Source organism: Pongo pygmaeus, chromosome 3 (assembly GCF_028885625.2).
Source record: "Pongo pygmaeus isolate AG05252 chromosome 3, NHGRI_mPonPyg2-v2.0_pri, whole genome shotgun sequence".
Taxonomy (NCBI): domain Eukaryota; kingdom Metazoa; phylum Chordata; class Mammalia; order Primates; family Hominidae; genus Pongo; species Pongo pygmaeus.
Genome location: NC_072376.2, coordinates 648,443 through 667,512, shown reverse-complemented (window position 1 = coordinate 667,512; position 19,070 = coordinate 648,443). Strand labels below are relative to the sequence as shown.

Here is a 19,070-nt window from a genome sequence, read left to right as displayed (position 1 = left end):
TTGCATTGAGCCAAGATCAAGCCACTACACTCCAGGCTGGGTGACAGAGTGAGACTGTCTCAAACAGAAAACCCAGCACCCGCTTCCTGCAGGCCTGTAGCTGTGCTGGGCATGTCTGCTGCTCTCCCACACCCACCGCAATGACCCCATCTAGTTAAGCGTCATCTAGTGTTGGGAGCAAATGCTTTGGAGCTCACATCATGAATTGAACATCCTGAATTTAACATAATACCCATTTCAACTGGGAAGTCCGTTTCTTTGCCTCTGTCCTTTACTCCAGGCTCACCAATATTTAATCATGGGGGTGCACGGGCATCGGCATCCAGCCCCGCCCCGCCCTCCTGGAGCCGTCTGGGGCCATCAGCGCCACTCTGCATGGTGTTCATTACAGATCATTTCCACTCAGACCACTGAAGTTGGATGGCTGCTCCACTCGTGGCCTGGACCTTTCTGGCAGAATTTTCTGATGGGTCAAATGTAGGGTGGCTTCTGCTATCATTTTACCACAAATAATGGGCAACTAGTTTTCTGTTTATTTTATTCTGAATTCCTGAGCATGTGTGTTTTCCTAAACCAGATGAGAAACGGCCTCTCTGTGTCCATCTGTCTACCTGTATACACATATGTACATGTGTGGCTGCAAATGTTCTCAGTGATTTCAGAGTTCACGGACCCTTTTCAAAGGTCTCCCAGTGGTAACTATCCAAAAATGGATGAGTAATGTAAGCTACAGTTTATTCACAGTTGGCTTCAGTTTATAAAAACAGGCTGGGCATGGTGGCTCATGCCTGTAATCCCAGCACTTCAGGAAGCTGAGGCGGGGTGATTACCTGAGGTCAGGAGTTCGATACCAGCCTGCCCAATACAGTGAAACCCCATCTGTACTGAAAATACAAAAATTAGCCATGTGTGGTGGCAGGCGCCTGTAGTCCCAGCTACTCGGGAGGCTGAGGCACAAGAATCGCTTGAACCTGGGAGGTGGAGGTTGCAGTGAGCTGAGATCATGACACGGCACTCCAGCCTGGGTGACAGAGCAAGAGTCCATCCCCTCCCAAAAATAAAAATAAAAAAATAAAATACCCAGAAAGATCTTCAGTCATTTTGTTGGACTTCCTAACCTCTTGTAGCAAATGGCCACAGGCAGAACCCAAATCCTAGTGGGTGAAGATTGAGGGAGCCATGGGGTCCCCACAGGACCGGTGCTCACAGGATACAGCAGGTTGAAGACTTGGGTGCTGGGCCGCCATTGCAAATTTCTGTGCCTACTGCAAGAGAAGACAGAAGATGGTGAGTGGAACCACCTGTGCACACCAGCACTATTCCTTCCCTCCTGCCTGGTGTGACCTCTACCAACCCCTGCAGGAGGAAGGACAGCGCCTGGGTCTGTGACCAGCCCAAGCCGATTAGCCGGGCTGAGCCTTTCTTAGTGCTTTAGCCCCTGTTGACACTGTGCCCTGATTATGCTCATCCTGGCCTTCCATAGTCCTGAAGTCGCCTTGTTTATGTAGCATAGGATAGCGGGAATAGCATGGGGTAGGGGAATAGCATGGGATAATGGGAAGCATGAGATAGTGAGAATACCGTGGGATAGTGAAATAGCATGGGATAGGGGAATAGCATGGGGTAGTGGGAGCAGCATGGAGTAGTGGGACTAGCATGGGCTAGGGGAATAGCATGGCATAGGGGAATAGCATGGTGGAGTGAAGAATAGCATGGGGTGGTGGGAATAAATAGCACGGCATAGTGGGAATAGCATGGGATAGCGGGAATAGCAGGAATAGCAAGCCAAACCTCAGAGCTAAGGTAGCCAAGCGCGGGCAAATGGCAAGACCACGATGCCTTTGGGACTTGAACTTGGGGGGTGTGCTGACTTGTTACAACTAAGTCCTTTATAAAGGACATAACATATGGTTACTTCTTTAGTGAAAAATGGGGTTCACTGGCTAGGAACGGAGGAAGTTTTTCAGTCCGGGTTTGCTACTGAGGTGGAGTCAGCTGCCACTCTCCCCCGCCGTGGCCTCTTTCCCTGCACTCCGGCCCTGTCCACGTCGGGGCTGCTTGAAAGCAGCTCTGCTTTTCTCCATTTTAACTCTGCTCTGTGCCTTGTCTTTTCATTTTGCCTTGGGAGAGTCACCGAGTCCCTGCCCCGCAGGCCACACAGAGCCAGACCTTTCTTGACCGCCACCCTCTCCTCCTCCTTCTTCTTCTCCTCCAGAGCCTTCACTTTGGCCTCATACTCATCAGCCAGCGCCTTCCACTCCTTCCTATTGTTTTGCAGTCGGTCGAACATGGGCAGGATCTCTTCGTGGAAACGAGAGAACTCCTGAGGGGAGTCGAGAAGTCACCACGAGTCCTGTCCTGCCTGCTCTCTCCAGAGTAAGACAGCCCTTCCCCAGCTCATCCCCCTCGTAGGGGAACTGCCTGGCAGGAGGAGGGAGTGCCACAGAGGGGGCACCTTCCCAGCAGAGCCCTATGAAGGGAGAAACCTCGCGGCCTGTGTTGGTGGCATTAAAGCCGGGAGCTTTAGGGTGTGAATGCTTAGGGTGCAGCGTTGCAGGGAGAGGAACCCAAGAACGAGCAGAACAGCTCAGGGGGCGGGGGCAGGGTGCTGGGCAGAGGGGTGGTGGGCGCAGGCGGACAGCAGGCCCTGCAGTGCCTTCTCCCGTCCCTCCCACACACGGCACACATCATGCAAGCGCAGCACATGCGTGCACTCACGCACATCACACATGGAGTGTGGCGGGGTGGGGAAGGCAGTCGGGGGCACCTGCAGTGGGGCCTTGACCTGTGGCCACTTCAGGCCCAAATATCCTCTCTTGTCCCACCTTCTCCCTAGCACTGGCGACCTGGGGTGGGTGGGACGGGGTGGGGAGCGGGCATGGCCCACTCCGGGACAACTTCATGTGGAACCCGTGGCATCCTCCTTGGGGCGTGGATTCCATCACCAGGGAGCGCGGCCGGAGGCAGCTGGCTCTTATGGGCATCACACAGGGGCCCCACGGTCAGACCCCTGCCCCAGCGAGTCTCCCCCTCAGTGTCTGCCTTGCGTCCTCGGAGACTCAACTGGCATCGGACTGTGGCAGATTGGCAGGGATGTGGCTCCTTCTGCTGTTCCAAATGCCGCTGTGGGCGGGCACACCAGCAGACAGGCCGACCCAGCCCCGCCTCGACGGTTCACAAATATGGAACAAATGAACCCACAGAGCTGCAGCCAGGGTCCCCAAAACAGTGCTGGCCACGGTGGGGGGCACTGAGGGGGAACTTCTGGGGTGGGCCTGGAGGCTAGCAGAGGACATTCTGGGCTGGGAAAGGACTCAAAGCTTCCAGGGGCACAGTAGGGTGAGGACGGCTGGGGCACCTGTGGGGGTACGGAAACTGATGTTCCTCCCCATTTGCCCCACTCGAGAGCGGCATGAAGCCGGCACTGGCATCCCTGCTCCAGTGAGGACACCGCCGGGCCTGTGTGAGTCCACACGACTCCAGCCCACGCCCCCTTGCCTGCTCCCAGCCACCCTGCCCCAGTCAGCTCGGAACACCCGTGAACCACGCGCCTTGTACACGAATGTGCACACGAAGTCGATGAAGCCCACTTGCAGCTTGGGGAGCTCGGCCGCCTTGTTCCGGTCCATCATAGGCTGGTGGGAGGAACAGAGGGTGGGAGAACAGTGACCAGGGAGGCAGCTTCTCGGACCCCGCCCAGCCCCCCCGACCCTGTGACTCAGATGTGCTCGTGGAGACACAGCCTGGGCAGGGAGGCAGCTCCTCGGACCCCGCCCAGCCCCCCGACCCTGTGACTCAGATGTGCTCGTGGAGACACAGCCTGGGACGGAGCCTGCCCGACAGAAACTGGCTCTCGGGAGGGGAAGCTGACACCCTCCCCCTCGGCCAGCTGCTCCACAACTCCTAGGAACTGTGGGCAGCTCCCTCCCACAGCTGCTGTTGGCTCCAGCCTGTGGTCCCCTGAGGGCAGCCCCCTCTTGGCTCTGGGGACCCTTCCTGCAGCTGGGGAGAGGCGGGGAGGGGGATGGCGCTGTACACAGTGCTGAGCTGGGCTGGGCTACACTGCCCAGACACTCAGCTGACCAGGACCTCACCGTGCACTCACCTGGGGCAGACACAGACGTGCTCTGGAGCTGTTTCTAGTGTCAGACCCCAAGTGCCCTGGGCTATCTTCAGTCCCCTCACAGCCTCCTGGTGGAGGGTGAACCACGCAGCACTCTAGAGGCTGGGCCCGGGGGATGGACCTGCTGCCTGTCCTTCCCCTGTGGGGCTTTGCTGACCAACCAAGGCCCCCTTTCCTGCCAAGGCTGCACCTGGCCTAAGCCCTCTCCACTGCAGGCTCCAGACAGCCCCTCGCCACCCACCGGAGCGGGTGTGTGAGGAACCACAGCTCCCACCTGGTCCACGTGGGGCTGGGGCAGCCCTGCCTCTCCTGTTCCTGGCGCCTATCCTGCCTCTCCCATTTGCTGGCGCCTCTCCTGCTGCCAGCAGGTATCCAGACCCCGCTGCTGACCTGAGGACCCTGGCGTTGTCCATCGTGCCACGGTGTGGGCCTGGGACGCCCCCCCTGCGTTCTCTGCCCCAGCACCCTCCCCAGGGCTTTCTGGGGGCATGGCTCGCGGCCCCGCTGGGGTTCACCTGAAGAGCTGCCTGGACCCAGAGGCTCCTGGTGATGAGCCGGTGGCCCTGGTTCCTCCAGTGCCAACGACGTCACCTCTGCATAAGCATCACCCAAGCCACAGCTGTACCCAGATCCGAGCCACCCACACGCATGTCACATGACCCCACAAAGTGAGATAAAGACCCCAGGACCTCGGAACCCCCTGCCTGACACCAAGCCAGGACCTGAGGCTCCTGAGGACCAAGAGGGGTCTCTAACAGCCGTTTCAGGAGTGGAAGTTTCCAGAAGCAGCACTCACAATGGGCTGCTGATCCAAGACTGTCCTTTCCAAGTCACCTTGCTCCCAGAACTCAGCAGCCACAAGAAGTGCGACCTGGAGGCACAGGAAGGCAGCTGTCTGTGGAGCTCTGAGCCCATGCGGAAGGGCCTGGGCCCGCCCCGTGAGACTCCGAGCCTCGGTCTTCTCCGCCCCAGACCCCCGGAGTCCCCATCACACAGGGCTCCAGTTGGGCCATGCAGGCACACTGCAGCACCCTCACCCTTGCCGCCCTGGCCTGGCCCGGAGGTGGCCCTCAGAGCTCCTTGCAAACAATGGTCTGTCGCCATCCGAGGCTCCCGCCCGCCCGGCAGTCCCCTGTGCTGAGAGGCACTGATTCTGGGTCTGGAGGGCCCTCTGTTCTAACCTTGCTCTGGACTTCCCAGGGCTTGGTGATGGCAGACAGATCGCAGGCTGTCATCATCATGGCCCTGCAGACACAAACCGGGCACGAGTGCTGATGGGCGTCTCCTGAGGGCAGGTCGTTTATATGTGTTTTCTTTTTTGAGATGGAGTCTTGCTCTGTTGCCCAGGCTGGAGTGCAATGGCGCAATCTCAGCTCACTGCAACCTCCGCCTCCTGATTCTCGTGCCTCAGCCTCCCGAGTAGCTGGGATTACAGGCGCCCGCCACCACGCCCGGCTAATTTTTGTATTTTTAGAAGAGACGGGGTTTCACCATGTTGGCCAGGCTGGTCTCGAACTCCTGACCTCAGGTGATCCACTCCCCTCGGCCTCCCAAGTGCTGGGTTCATGTGTATTTTCTCACTGGGTCCCTGGGACCAGCCTGGGGAGGGGCTGGTTGTGAATCACAATTTTACAGGTGAAAAAGTAGAAGGTCAAAATGAAGTAAGTTACTGCCAAGGGCTACAGACCAAGGCAGTGCCTGTGTGCTCCCCAGCTCTGCACCATCTCCCTGAGAGCTGGGGGGAAATAAGGACGGCGCATTTGTTTCACAGGCCTCGACAAGCTGCCGCGACGGGCTCTTCCTGCTCCAGAGCGTCTGGGGAGGGCTGCAGGGTTAACCAGCTGGTGAGTGGGCCCGGTCCCTGCGGGGGAAGAAGGACCCCTCGTGCCCCCTCCGCCCGCGCTCACATGACGATCTCCTTCCGGGTCGTCTCCAGGGACAGGTACTCCACCCAGCTCTTCTTGTCCTCGTAGTTCTTGGACTCATCCACGATCTTCTGAAACATCGCTCTCTTCCTGAACCCAGGGAACAAGGGAGGTGCAGGTGGGAGCAAGTGTGGAGACCCCGCCCCAAGCGCCCGTCTGCAGGGAGGCGCGGAGCCGGAGCGAGGCCCCATCCGGGGTGTGCGGGGCCGGCGGGCGGGGACGGAATCCGGGGCTGCGCCCCCGTGTCTGCCGGGGGTCCCAGGCTTCCCGCCCGCCCCGCGAGGCGCCCCCTCCCGGAAGGCGCGCACTTGAAGTACAGGGCCAGGTCCGTGGCGATGATGGCGATGTCCATCAGGTGGATCACGTGCTCGTGCTGCCGCCGGTTCAGGTTCTGGTAGATGTTCAGGGTCTGCGGAGGTTGTGCCCAGCGCGTCAGGCGCCCTGCGGCCGCCTCCCAGGGTGCCCGGGGACCCCGCCCTTTCCGCCCCGGCTGCCTGTCCCTCTCACGCCCCCGCCCTCGGGCCCTCGGTGGGCGGGACCCCTAATCCGCCTGCTGCTCAGGGCCCTCCTCGGGGTGCCCAGCCCTCCACCAGCGGCTCCTGCCCCGGGTCGTCGGCTTGGGACGCAGATGGCCTCAGAGGTCACCACCGGGGAGGGCAGGGAGGGGGCCGCTGAGTGTCCAGGTCCCTGGGGGCCGCTCAGGGCTCGGCTGCCCCTCATTCCCCCGCTGGTGGGTCCCAGGCCGCTTCCCCCTCGGCTTCCACCCCACCCCACGAGGGGCCCTTTCCAGATGTGGACCAGCCCCACAAGCGTCTTCCCAGGGCCTCCGATGCACCTGCCCCCAGCCTCGGCCCTGGGCCTTCTCTGCCTCCCTCCCCCAGTGCTCACCCACCCAGTGCTCACCCACCCAGTGCTCACTCGCTGCATCAGAACCCTGCTCCGCAGGATACGGCCCTGCAGTCCTGCGGACGCTGCGTCCCCAGTGCCCACAGCAGAAACCGAGAGTGAGTATACCAACCTCCTCCGAGAGCAGGAACTTCCCAAACTCCAGGTGGTGCCGCTCCAAAATCGAGGAGCCGTGGAGCTTAGCCAAGGGGTTCTGGGACCTGTTACACAGGTGGTGGGGGTGAGGCCCGTGGGACCTGCCCTCGGCCCACCCTGCGCTCTGCAGCCCCTCCAGATGGGCCCCGCTTTCTTTCTTTTTTTTGAGACAGGGTCTGGCTCTGTCACCCAGTCTGGAGTGCAGTGGTGGCTCAACACAGCCTTGACCTCCTGGGCTCAAGTGATCCTCCCACCTCAGCCTCCTAAGTAGCTGGGACCACAGGCGTGCACCACCATACATAGCTTTTTTTTTTTTTTTTTTTTTTTTTTTTTTTAAAGTTTTTGTAGAGGAGAGATCTTGCCGTGTTGCCCAGGCTGATCTCGAACTCCTGGGCTCAAGCAATCCCCTCGCCTTGGCCTCTCACAGTGCTGGAGTACGGGCCCTGGCCGTGGACTCCACTTTCTGCATAGCCTGCTATGCGGAGCCTGATTCACGCCAAGAGCGTGGAGTTGATTTAGGGCTAATTCCCATGCCCGCCCTGAGGTGCCTACTTCATCTGGTACAGGTTGTTGGTGCCACGGTGATCGATGTCGTGGCACAGGCCGGCTGTCACCATGGCGAAGGCCTCCAGGTCCGTGTAGTAGCTCTTTAGTTTGCCGGTCTGTAGAGACAGGGCCACCTTGCTCACCGGTCCTGGCTCCAGCAGGGTGGGGAGTGGTGAGGGGTTGGGATGACCGAGGAGTCGGGTTGGAGGTTGGACCTCCAACCACTGCAGGGCTGGGGTGCGGGGTGCACGGTGTTAGAGGGCGTTGCCCTTCTCCATCCTTCTGCCCTGGGAGGACCCCCATCTCATCCCTCGGGGTGCATGAGCGCTGCCCTTGGTACCAGGAGGGCCTGCACAACCCCGGCCATTCTGGCAGCCACGCACCGTGAGCAGTGTGAACATCGTCTGGGCCACATTGAAGCCGTGACGCCAGTTGTGGTAGGTGATTCTCCGGTACCCTTTGCTGATGGAGAACAGGAACCGCACCAGGACCTAGGGGAGCCGAGAGGACACAGGGCTCCGGCAGCAAGTGTGTAAGTCCCGCCAGAGCGGCACATGTGGCTGACTTCACGGTGGAAGCCCTGCTCCGTACCATCATCCCCACACCCTGTCTCCCGGACTCCCCGACCTTCCCCGTCCCTGCGTTTCCCGCTGGCCTCCGCTGGCCTTCCTGGGTAGGGGCTGCCACATTGGCACCTATGGGGTGGAGCCAGGCAGGGCAGGAGCTGAGAACAGCCCCAGCCTTCAGGGGCCGCCCAGCCTCCATCCGACTGCCTGGCCTCAAGCTGGGAGGAGGACCCCTGGGGATGCAGCATATTTTAAGATGTCGGTTTTAGGCATGGACATTTGAATGAGCAGAATGTGTGGGCTGCAGGCTGGGGTGGGAGAGCTGATGTCTGCAGGGCAAGAGAATGCTGGTCACCAGGAGGCTCTTCCTGCAGTCATTGTGATTTTTAGGGTCAGAAAATTATTTGGAAATATTTTTTATTCTGCAAATATTTTCTATACATTTTTTCTTGAGTGTTTTCCCTTAGTATTTAGTAAAACTTCTTTTGAAAATGCTGGCCTGCTGCACCTGTTCTCAGAGGGGCATGAGAAAAGAGGATTCTCTTCTTTGGGCTGTGGGAAGCCCCCTGAGATGTTGGAAGCAGGGCAGGGCAGGAGAACCCAGGGAGGGCACAGAACTGTGGATGAGAGCTGGGAAAGCCATCCCGCCTCCCCAGGGGGTCTCCGAGGAGCGCTGCTGTGGCCAAACCTGGAGGGCCACTTTGTGCTTTCTGTTTAGGTGATGGGATGCTTCTATCTCCTCAGCACCCTACACCAAATCCCGTTATTGCCAGATGATGTGCCTAATGATCAAATTGCTTGGAACTCCTAATAATAAAACCTTAAATCTATCCATTCACCATCCATCTGCTGTCCACCCACCCATTCACCCATTCATCGACCCATCTATTAATTCATTAATTGACCCACCTACTCATCTATCACTCATCCACCCACTTCTCCATCCACCCACCCATCCATCCACTTATCCAACCATCCAAGTACCATTGGCCCGCCCACCCATCCATCCACTTATCCAACCATCCAACTACCATTGGCCCGCCCACCCATCCATCCATTTATCCAACCATCCAACTACCATTGGCCCACCCACCCATCCATCCATTTATCCAACCATCCAACTACCATTGGCCCACCCACCCATCCATTTATCCAACCATCCAACTACCATTGGCACCCACCCATCCATCCATTTATCCAACCATCCAACTACCATTGGCCCACCCACCCATCCATCCATTTATCCAACCATCCAACTACCATTGGCATCCACCCATCCATCCATTTATCCAACCATCCAACTACCATTGGCCCACCCACCTATCCATCCATTTATCCAACCATCCAAGTACCATTGGCCCACCCACCCATCCATCCATTTATCCAACCATCCAACTACCATTGGCACCCACCCATCCATCCATTTATCCAACCATCCAACTACCATTGGCCCACCCACCCATCTATCCATTTATCCAACCATCCAACTACCATTGGCCCACCCACCTATCCATCCATTTATCCAACCATCCAAGTACCACTGGCCCACCCACCCATCCATCCATTTATCCAACCATCCAACTACCATTGGCACCCACCCATCCATCCATTTATCCAACCATCCAACTACCATTGGCCCACCCACCCATCCATCCATTTATCCAACCATCCAACTACCATTGGCACCCACCCATCCATCCATTTATCCAACCATCCAACTACCATTGGCCCACCCACCCATCCATCCATTTATCCAACCATCCAACTACCATTGGCACCCACCCATCCATCCATTTATCCAACCATCCAACTACCATTGGCATCCACCCATCCATCCATTTTTCCAACCATCCAACTACCATTGGCCCACCCACCCATCCATCCATTTATCCAACCATCCAACTACCATTGGCCCACCCACCCATCCATCCATTTATCCAACCATCCAACTACCATTGGCATCCACCCATCCATCCATTTATCCAACCATCCAACTACCATTGGCATCCACCCATCCATCCATTTATCCAACCATCCAACTACCATTGGCACCCACCTATCCATCCATTTATTCTTTGTTTCTTTCTGCTTGCCTGTTTGCCTTCCTTCCTTCCTAACCTCCCTCCTTCCTCCCTGCTTTCCACCCACCCAGCCATCCATCAATCCAGCCATCCACCCAGCCATCCAATTATTTGTTTTATGCTTACTTCCCGTGTGCATTTTACCTGTTCTGTGATGAACACGTCTGCCCTCTAAACTTCCTGTGGGATCTGGAACCCCCATTCTCATCCCCCTCACCTTCTGGGGCACCTGAGGCCCTGATCACATCCCCACCCCCACGTCCTGGGCGGCCTCAGGGACCTGACTGTGCGCCCTGCGGTGTCTCCCACCTCCTGGGGGATCTGGAACTTTCGGACCACGCCCAGCTCGTAGTACATCTGGATACCACATTTGACCAGGTCCAGTTCGGTGCACTCCAGGTCAGAGAAGTGGAATTCGTAGATGTCAAATGTGGTGGGCCCTGGCAGCTCCTCCTTCTGTGGGAGGGATTGTGGTCTGAGGGAGGTTGGCCGGCCACAGCCCCCACTTGCTTCTCATCCTTTCTTCCCTCCAGATCCCCTGTCAAGCCTCAGACACCTCAGGCATCTCTGAGGAGACGTGTCATTCCCGGCGCTCCAGCCTGTATCCCAGGCTGCTCACACGCCCCGCTGGCTCAGCCTCACTCTCCCCTCTTCTACCCTGTGGCCCAACAGTGAAGAACTTGCCCAGTTGGGTGGACAGGGTGATGTTGTTGAAACAAGCAAACACAAAGTGTGCACATGAAAAGAAACACACACACGGATACAGACACACACGTGACACAGGCACACCTGGACACACGGCCACTCCCGTGAATACAAAGGCACCGGTGTGGACACACGGGCACACACATGAACACCCAGGCACACCCACAGACACGCAGGCACACACGTGCAGACTCACACATGTAGGCTCAGGCACACAGCCATGAGGTAACACACACAACAGTGGACTTGCAGACTCACCAGGCACATTCCCATGCTCGGTCCAAGGCCTACTCACAAGGCTCGTGGCCCCAGGAGATTCTGGCTAAATTGCACAGGCAGACACAGGGTGATGGGGACACCACATAATCCCCACATTGATCCAGCAATGGTCTCTGGGAGACACACACAAGCATGTGTCTATATATATCCACGTGCACACACATGCACACACACATGTGCACACAATACACACCCACCTGTGCACACATGAGCACACACACATGGGTGCACACAGGGCACACACACAAATGCCCATGTGCAAACACATGCACACACATACTCATGTGTGCATACATGTGCACAAGCACCACGTGTACATGTGCATACTCATACAATGCGCACATGCACACATACACACCCACATGTGCACACACATGCACACAGACACCCACGTGTGCACACATACACACCCACGTGTGCACACACATGCACACACCCGCGTGTGCACATACACACCCACATGTGCACACATGTACACACCTGTGCACACACCCACGTGTGCACATACACACCCACATGTGCACACATGTACACACCTGTGCACACACGCACACAGATACCCACATGTGCACACACACGCACAGAGACACCCATGTGTGCACACACATGCAGATGCACACACACTGGGTGTTGCAGGCACCTAGGCACTCTGACAGCAGAGATGACATAGATGGACACTTAGTCCAAATCAGGCCCACTAAACATCCGGTGAAGACTAAACATCTGGCAAAGCGCAGAGGTGACAGGAAGACACGAAGATACACTCAGGAGTGCAGACATCAAAGCCACATTCTGGCCTTGCAAACACACTCAGGGACACACTGGCTGAGACTGAAAGCCAGGCTTATGTAGACACACGTACACTGAGGTGCTTAGATACACAAGTATACACACACACACAGCACCAACATCCCCGATGACTGTGTGTGCAAAAGCACCCTCGGGTCCGTCCCGGAGAATGGAGAACTCTTCCTCCCAGCCTCACACGTGGCCGGCCTCCATGGGAGGGACGGGAGCGAGGTTCTTACCAGGATTTCGCCCAGCTCGTCCTCATCGCAGTCAGCAGGCTCCTTCCCCAGGCGCGCTCTGGTTGGCTAGCACAGAGACACAGATGTGTCACGAGAAAGAGCCTTGCGTGTGGGACAAGGTGACAGCGGTGCGTCCACCCCGTGTGAGCTGGAGGAAAGCGCTGTCAAGAACTCGTGCTTTCACCCTGGGAAGGCCCTGGCAGCCTCTCATCTGGAGACAAATGACCGCGTGCACGGCCTGCTGACTTTCCCACCTGTCCTGTCTCTCGGGCACTGCCTTATGCAGGCCTCAGGCATAACGATGGGACTCTGTCATGATGACCAGGAGGGCTCTGGCCACACAAGGCCCCTGGCTGGGGAGATTGAGCACAGGGAAGGGATGCCGGGGCCGTGCAGACACAGGGACCTTGGGGGCATGCCAGGGCTGTACTCAGCTCTGGCCCCGGGGCCGTGTCCCCGCCACACAGAGAGAGCTGTGACCCCTGGGTAACCTGGCCGTCCACTGCGCAGAGGGAACCGTGACCCCTGGGCGACCTGCCCCCGCCACACAGCCGTGACCCCTGGGTGACCTGCCCCCGCCACACAGCCGTGACCGCTGGGTGACCTGCCCCCGCCACACAGCCGTGACCCCTGGGTGACCTGCCCCGCACACCTGTGACCCCTGGACAACCTGCCCCCACCGCACAGCCGTGACCCCTGGACGACCTGCCCCCACCGCACAGCCGTGACCCCTGGACGACCTGCCCCCACCGCACAGCCGTGACCCCTGGGTGACTTGCCCCCGCCACACAGCCGTGACCCCTGGGTGACCTGCCCCCGCCACACAGCCGTGACCCCTGGTGACCTGTCCCCGCCACACATCCATGACCCCTGGGTGACCTGCCCCCGCCACACAGCCGTGACCCCTGGTGACCTGTCCCCGCCACACATCCATGACCCCTGGGCGATCTGCCCCCACCACACAGCTGTGACCCCTGGTGACCTGTCTCTGCCGCACAGCTGTGACCCCGGCAACCTGCCCCCACTGCACAGAGAGGGAGCCATGACCCCTGGTGACCTGCCCCTGCCGCACAGCCATGACCCCTGGGTGACCCCTGGATGGACCCCTGGACGACCTGCCCCCGCCACACAGCCATGACCCCTGGGTGACCCCTGGATGGACCCCTGGACGACCTGCCTCCGCCATGACCCCTGGGTGACCCCTGGACACCCTGCCCCGCCGCACCAGGATGAGCTGGATCTCGTCCCTATCGCACTTCACGTGGTAAAGGACCATGTCCTGCGCGATGTCCTTGCGGTTCTCCAGCTTGTTCATCTTGTCGTAGGTGTCGGTGTTCATCACTGACCAGCCCAGGAACTGTGTCAGGGACTGGAAGGGGTGGCAGTGTCACTGGTGCTCAGCGCTCCCAGCGCGCCCCCCTCCCGTGTGCCTGTGTGCCAGGCCCCGTGGCTCCGCAGGCAGGTCCTGGGGCTGCCACCGTGGTGTCGCAGTGCTTCTGTGCGGGGTCTCCTGGGTGCTCTGCAGAGTCCCCTGCTCCCGGGGGGGCCCTTTGTCGTCCTCTCCCTGGCCGCACGTTGCGCCGCACGCACACAGCACACACACGAGCACACACACACGGCTGAATGCTTGGCGGGGAGGCCCCCACACCGCACAGACCCCACCCCTTGCAGGGCATCCCCAGCGGAGCCACGTCTGCCCAGGTGCTTACCTCCATGAGAACCTCGTCCTGTTCGTCAAAGGGCTTCCCGTCTTTCCTGTTGTAAAATGTGGCGACTCCCACAATCTCCTCCTTCTTGTTGACAATGGGCATGGATAACACATTCTTGATGAGCCACCCGGAGTCGTCCAGGGCCCCTTCCTGCGGGAGCGGTGTCCAGAGCTGAGCTCCGCGCTGAGGCTGGCCCTGGCCCGGGCGTGTGGCCGGGGAGAGTGACCTCACGTCTTCTCCCCTGGAGCCGTGACGACCGGGCTCGCATTCCCGTCTCTGCTCTCTGCGTTCCCTCTCTCCCTCTCTCCCTTTCTGCATTTGGAGTTTATGTCCATGGTTTTTGTGTCATGATATTTTCCTACTGGAGGAGGTAGAGGCCGTTTTCCCACCAGGAGTGGTTTCATGGGCGTGTGTGGGGCTGCGGTCACGGCCTCGTGGGTGTGTGGGGGCTGGGGTCACGGCCTCACGGGCGTGTGGGGCTGGGGTCATGGCCTCACAGGTGTGTGTGGGGCTACGGTCACCGCCTCGTGGGTGTGTGGGGGCTGTGGTCACGGCCTCAGGTGATCCGCCTGCCTCGGCCTCCCAAAGTGCTGGGATTACAGGCGTGAGCCACCGTGCCTGGCTGAAGTTGTTTCTTAAGTGACAAAAACTAATTTACTTCATCATTGCTGAATCAAAATCTCCTCTTTTGTAAGTAAGTGTAATTTCTACCAAGGCATGGACAGATACCTGAAATTTGAACATTTCATCAGCGGAAGCATTCATGATGTTACAAATCTGAAAAAGGATCAGAAAAACGATTTCATCCAAAGCAGCAGAAGGTCTGTTATGATCTAAAATGGCCTCTGTGGCCCTGAGGTGAGCTTTTAAGTAGGTAAAGCAGGGTAGCTGGGGGCTCGCTGAGGCACGTGGAGGCTGGCTGTGAGGGCGGGACGTGGGGCTTCGCTGAGGCACGTGGAGGCTGGCCGGGAGGGCGGGACGTGGTGGAGACAAGGAGAAGCACACATCACCACACCCAGCGAGGGCAAGGCTGTGGGGGCTCCAGACAGCACAGGACTCACAAAGCCGCTTTCCGCCACGTAGCTTGGAAGGCCGCTGGCCAGGGCCCAGTGATCGGCTGGGGGTGTGCTGTGGGCAGAGAGCAGGAGTCAGATGGGCCACACTGGGCTGGATGTGTGCATGCAGGAGTCAGATGGACTGGATGTATGTGTGCCGGGGTGAGAGGGGCCGGGCTGGGCTGGATGTGTGTGTGCACGGGTGAGGGGCCGGGCTGGGCTGGACGTGTGTGTGCAGGGGTGAGAGGGGCTGGGCTGGATGTGTGTGCAGGGGTGAGAGGGGCCGGGCCGGGCTGGATATGTGTGTGCAGGGGTGAGAGGGGCCGGGCCGGGCTGCACGTGTGTGTGCAGGGGTGAGAGGGGCTGGTCTGGGCTGGACGTGTGTGTGCAGGGGTGAGAGGGGCCGGGCTGCACGTGTGTGTGCAGGGGTGAGAGGGGCTGGGCTGGGCTGGATGTGTGTGTGTGCAGGGGTGAGAGGGGCTGGACTGGATGTGTGTGCAGGGGTGAGAGGGGCCGGGCCGGGCTGGATGTGTGTGTGCAGGGGTGAGAGGGGCCGGGCCAGGCTGGATGTGTGTGTGCAGGGGTGAGAGGGGCCGGGCTGGGCTGCACGTGTGTGTGCAGGGGTGAGAGGGGCCGGGCTGGGCTGCACGTGTGTGTGCAGGGGTCAGAGGGGCCGGGCTGGGCTGGATGTATGTGTGCAGGGGTGAGGGGCTGGGCTGGGCTGGATGTGTGTGTGTGCAGGGGTGAGAGGGGCTGGGCTGGATGTGTGTGCAGGGGTGAGAGGGGCCGGGCCGGGCTGGATGTGTGCATGCAGGGGTGAGAGGGGCCGGGCTGGGCTGCACGTGTGTGTGCAGGGGTCAGAGGGGCCGGGCTGCACGTGTGTGTGCAGGGGTGAGAGGGGCTGGGCTGGGCTGGATGTGTGTGTGTGCAGGGGTGAGAGGGGCTGGGCTGGATGTGTGTGCAGGGGTGAGAGGGGCCGGGCCGGGCTGGATGTGTGTGCAGGGGTGAGAGGGGCCGGGCTGGGCTGCACGTGTGTTTGCAGGGGTGAGGGGGGCTGGTCTGGGCTGCACGTGTGTGTGCAGGGGTCAGAGGGGCTGGGCTGCACTGGACGTAGGTGTACAGGGGTCAGATGGACTGCGCGTGTGTGCAGGCGTCTGGGGGTCTCTGGCTCATGTGCCATCCTCAGCATTTACTCTTTTCTGAGCTCCGGGGGGTTCAGGAGGCGAGGAGGCCAGGGTGTGGGTTGGAGGACGGCTGTGCTGCCTTCTTCCTCCTCCCCAGACTGCCGTGCTGGGGCCCCTGCCTCTTGGGAACCCCTCCCTCTCCAGAGGCAGTGTGGCTTCAGCCTGCTTTCTAGGACTCAGCGTTGGTGCCTGCCCTGCCACCCTGGCCCTGACTTGTGCTCAAGCCTGGCACCTGGATCCTGGTTCCTGCTTGGGGCCTGGGGATGGAGTCCCGACAGGCTTATGGGATCATAGGGCCACTGGGCCATGCAGCTGTCCCTCCCTTGGCTGGAGTCCTGCTCTGACCTCCGGACTGGAGTTCCCCTCCTCTTCCAACCCCACGGGGCCAAGACTCGGCCTCCTGGCTGGAGGCTCCACTGTCTGGGTGGGGCTGGTGGAGCCAGGGTCAGATCCTGGGGCCTTTGTGCTCAATTGTTGCTGGCGAGGCTGCCTGGACAGCTCGCCCGGTCCCCTGGACGTCCACTCTGGATGTCCACAGTGACTCAGGCTCCTCAGCTGCCCACGTCCTCCTCACCGTCTCCCAGAACAGTGAGTCGGCTTCTGTCTCACCCCCCACTCCACTATGCCCCACGGCACACGGAGCACCACAGGCAGGGCCGGGCCAGGCTGGCGCTGCTGACTGCTCCGTGGGAAGCCCTGGGAGGACGGCCCTGGAGGCTGAGCCCGGGTCTGAGGGGAGGTCCCTCCCCCGGGGACGCTTCTGGTAAAATCCTGCACTTACGGAATGACCTTGATCTCCTCCCTGCCGTGGAGGATGTAGTCGATCACTTTGTAGAAGACGATTTCCTGAGAAGCAGAAGACACCGGTCAGGGGGCTGCCTGGCCAAGCTCTGAGGGGCTCCCACACACGCACACGCAGCTACACGCAGCTACACACAGCCACACGCATACACACACATGCACACCCCCACACACGTAACCGTGCATGTGTACACATGTGAACAGATGTCTCCGCCGTGCGCAGGTATTCTATGAACGCGGGTGCACTCACGCCCATGTCCACACATGCACAGGCTCAGGGTGCACACACATGCAGACCGTCACCAATACTCACGGGACACGCATCACATGCCATGGTTTAGGTCTGTCTTCCCAGCCTGTGTTCCGCACAATCCCACACACAAGCTGGGCCCGTACTCTCTCACACACATACACACACACACACACACACATCCTACACGTGCACAGGAGGTCCCACGTGGGGAGATGGGGCAGCAGGAGCCCCCGCAATCAGAGCCGACATGGGTCTTCAAGACCAGCCTGGAGGCCCTCATTCAGGGACCAGCCCTGGACACCCCATCCCTGGAGTGCAGCAGGGGAGCCTGGTGGAGACGACAGACAGGCACCCGGGGGCCCACCCGCCAGTTCCCACCTCCCTAAACCCCACCCCTATTCCTCCCTCTCCTGCCCTGCAGTTGGAGCCAGGGAAACAGAGGCGTGTGGACGGGCCCTGGGCCCCTCCCCTAAGACTCACCCGGCCATCAGGCGTGCGTGGGCCCGAGTACGGCTGGGACTCTCCCATCAGCACAGGCCACACGTCAAAAAATTCCTGGGCAGAGAAGAGGTGAGGGTGGGGCGGTCAGCACGGGACTGGGTCGGGCCAGGCATGGGGTCCCTCAGCCACCGAAGCCTCACCTTCTCCTTGGTCATATCCAGGAGGCCCACGGAGTACCGCTCGCAGTTGAGGTAGGCCCGCACCGTGTAGAAGGCCTTGTGGAACTGCCTCTCGATGTCCGTCAGCTCCTCAAACACCTTGTTGGCCGACCACAGCAGCACCTGGAGGGAGGGGCACACCTGTGGGCCTGCGGCCACTCCCACCCTCACACCTGTCTGACCACAGCAGCAGGGGTTCAACTCAAGCCTGACACACAGGTGCGCTCCCTGATCTGACCACCTGCCCAGCCGCGGAGCCTGGCACAGACCCTGATTGGTGGCGCGGTGGCCAGGTTTCATCTGAGCTTGTGGGGCCCAGGAGCCGGCTGGTGGTGAGGCCTCCAGGCTGTGGTCGCATCCCTGATCACTCACGAGTGGATGAGTGGAAAGTGGTATCCGTCGCTTTGAGCTTGAGAGGCAAATATCCGACCAGCCCTTCCTCCGCCCGGCTGCTCCAGAACCACCTGTGGCGAGCAGGGCTTTGAGAACATCGGGCTGTGGTTTCCAGACGTCAGGCCCCCTGTGGCCTCCACCAAGCATCTGAGAGTAAAGCGTTACTGATGCACTCCACGAGGTCCTGGCCAGACCTTGCGCAGGACATCCCGCCGCACGGGCCCCCGGCTGCTGGGTCAGCGCTGCCGCCAGGCTCAGACTCACCCCAGCGCCCTCCTTGGGCCACCTTTCTCTGCCTCCTTGGTCAAGGCCCAGACCCAGGCTCCGCCAGGCCCCGCCTCCTCACACTCGCGGTGGCCACTGGGTCTTCTACCGTGTGGTGCCAGCTCCCTCTCCTCCACTGCGGTGTCCTAGCCCAGCTCTCTCCCTGCCAGGCCTTCTGAAGTTCCACCCCCTGGCACTCAGCTCATGGTGGGAACAGGACCAGGCTCTCCTGTTGCCAAGGGCAGTGAGACGTTCGTAGCTTTATTTCCCAGTACATTGATTTTACTGATTTTAGTTTATCTTCAGTTGAATAATTGTGTGTATTTATGGGGTTTATGTGTTATGGGGTTTGGTGTGATGTTCTGATCTACGTATTTGTTGCAGAAAGATTCAATTAAGCTAATCAACATATCCATCACCTCACCAACTTGTTTTTTTGTGGTGAGAACATTACAAAT

The 19,070-nt window shown here is 59.6% G+C and overlaps 1 protein-coding gene and 1 long non-coding RNA gene across 3 annotated transcripts in view; one reads left to right on the top strand and one right to left on the bottom strand.

Moving 5' to 3' along the window:
- Window positions 1–36: 36 nt before the first annotated feature.
- PDE6B (phosphodiesterase 6B) overlaps window positions 37–19,070 on the bottom strand; it is a 45,725-nt gene continuing 26,691 nt past the window's right edge. Inside the window, exons 5-23 of one of the 2 annotated variants that reach the window (XM_054485695.2) lie at window positions 17,938–18,078; window positions 17,777–17,851; window positions 17,024–17,088; window positions 15,065–15,131; window positions 14,733–14,780; window positions 14,004–14,153; window positions 13,520–13,663; window positions 12,295–12,360; window positions 10,592–10,738; window positions 8,019–8,126; window positions 7,642–7,751; window positions 7,067–7,154; window positions 6,357–6,457; window positions 6,031–6,138; window positions 5,305–5,368; window positions 4,920–4,994; window positions 3,552–3,635; window positions 2,170–2,323; window positions 37–1,265 (exon numbers count right to left, since the gene is read on the bottom strand). In XM_054485695.2, coding sequence (XP_054341670.1) covers window positions 1,204–1,265; window positions 2,170–2,323; window positions 3,552–3,635; window positions 4,920–4,994; window positions 5,305–5,368; window positions 6,031–6,138; window positions 6,357–6,457; window positions 7,067–7,154; window positions 7,642–7,751; window positions 8,019–8,126; window positions 10,592–10,738; window positions 12,295–12,360; window positions 13,520–13,663; window positions 14,004–14,153; window positions 14,733–14,780; window positions 15,065–15,131; window positions 17,024–17,088; window positions 17,777–17,851; window positions 17,938–18,078 — 1,857 coding nt within the window. In that variant the 3' untranslated portion in view covers window positions 37–1,203. The remainder of the gene's footprint in view (window positions 1,266–2,169; window positions 2,324–3,551; window positions 3,636–4,919; window positions 4,995–5,304; window positions 5,369–6,030; window positions 6,139–6,356; window positions 6,458–7,066; window positions 7,155–7,641; window positions 7,752–8,018; window positions 8,127–10,591; window positions 10,739–12,294; window positions 12,361–13,519; window positions 13,664–14,003; window positions 14,154–14,732; window positions 14,781–15,064; window positions 15,132–17,023; window positions 17,089–17,776; window positions 17,852–17,937; window positions 18,079–19,070) is intronic. The other variant, XM_054485694.1, reaches the window with a different exon arrangement.
- LOC129035373 (uncharacterized) lies at window positions 6,057–9,516 on the top strand. Its single transcript, XR_008502177.1, has 3 exons — window positions 6,057–6,166; window positions 6,930–7,052; window positions 7,656–9,516. It is a non-coding gene; the product is annotated as an uncharacterized LOC129035373 (long non-coding RNA).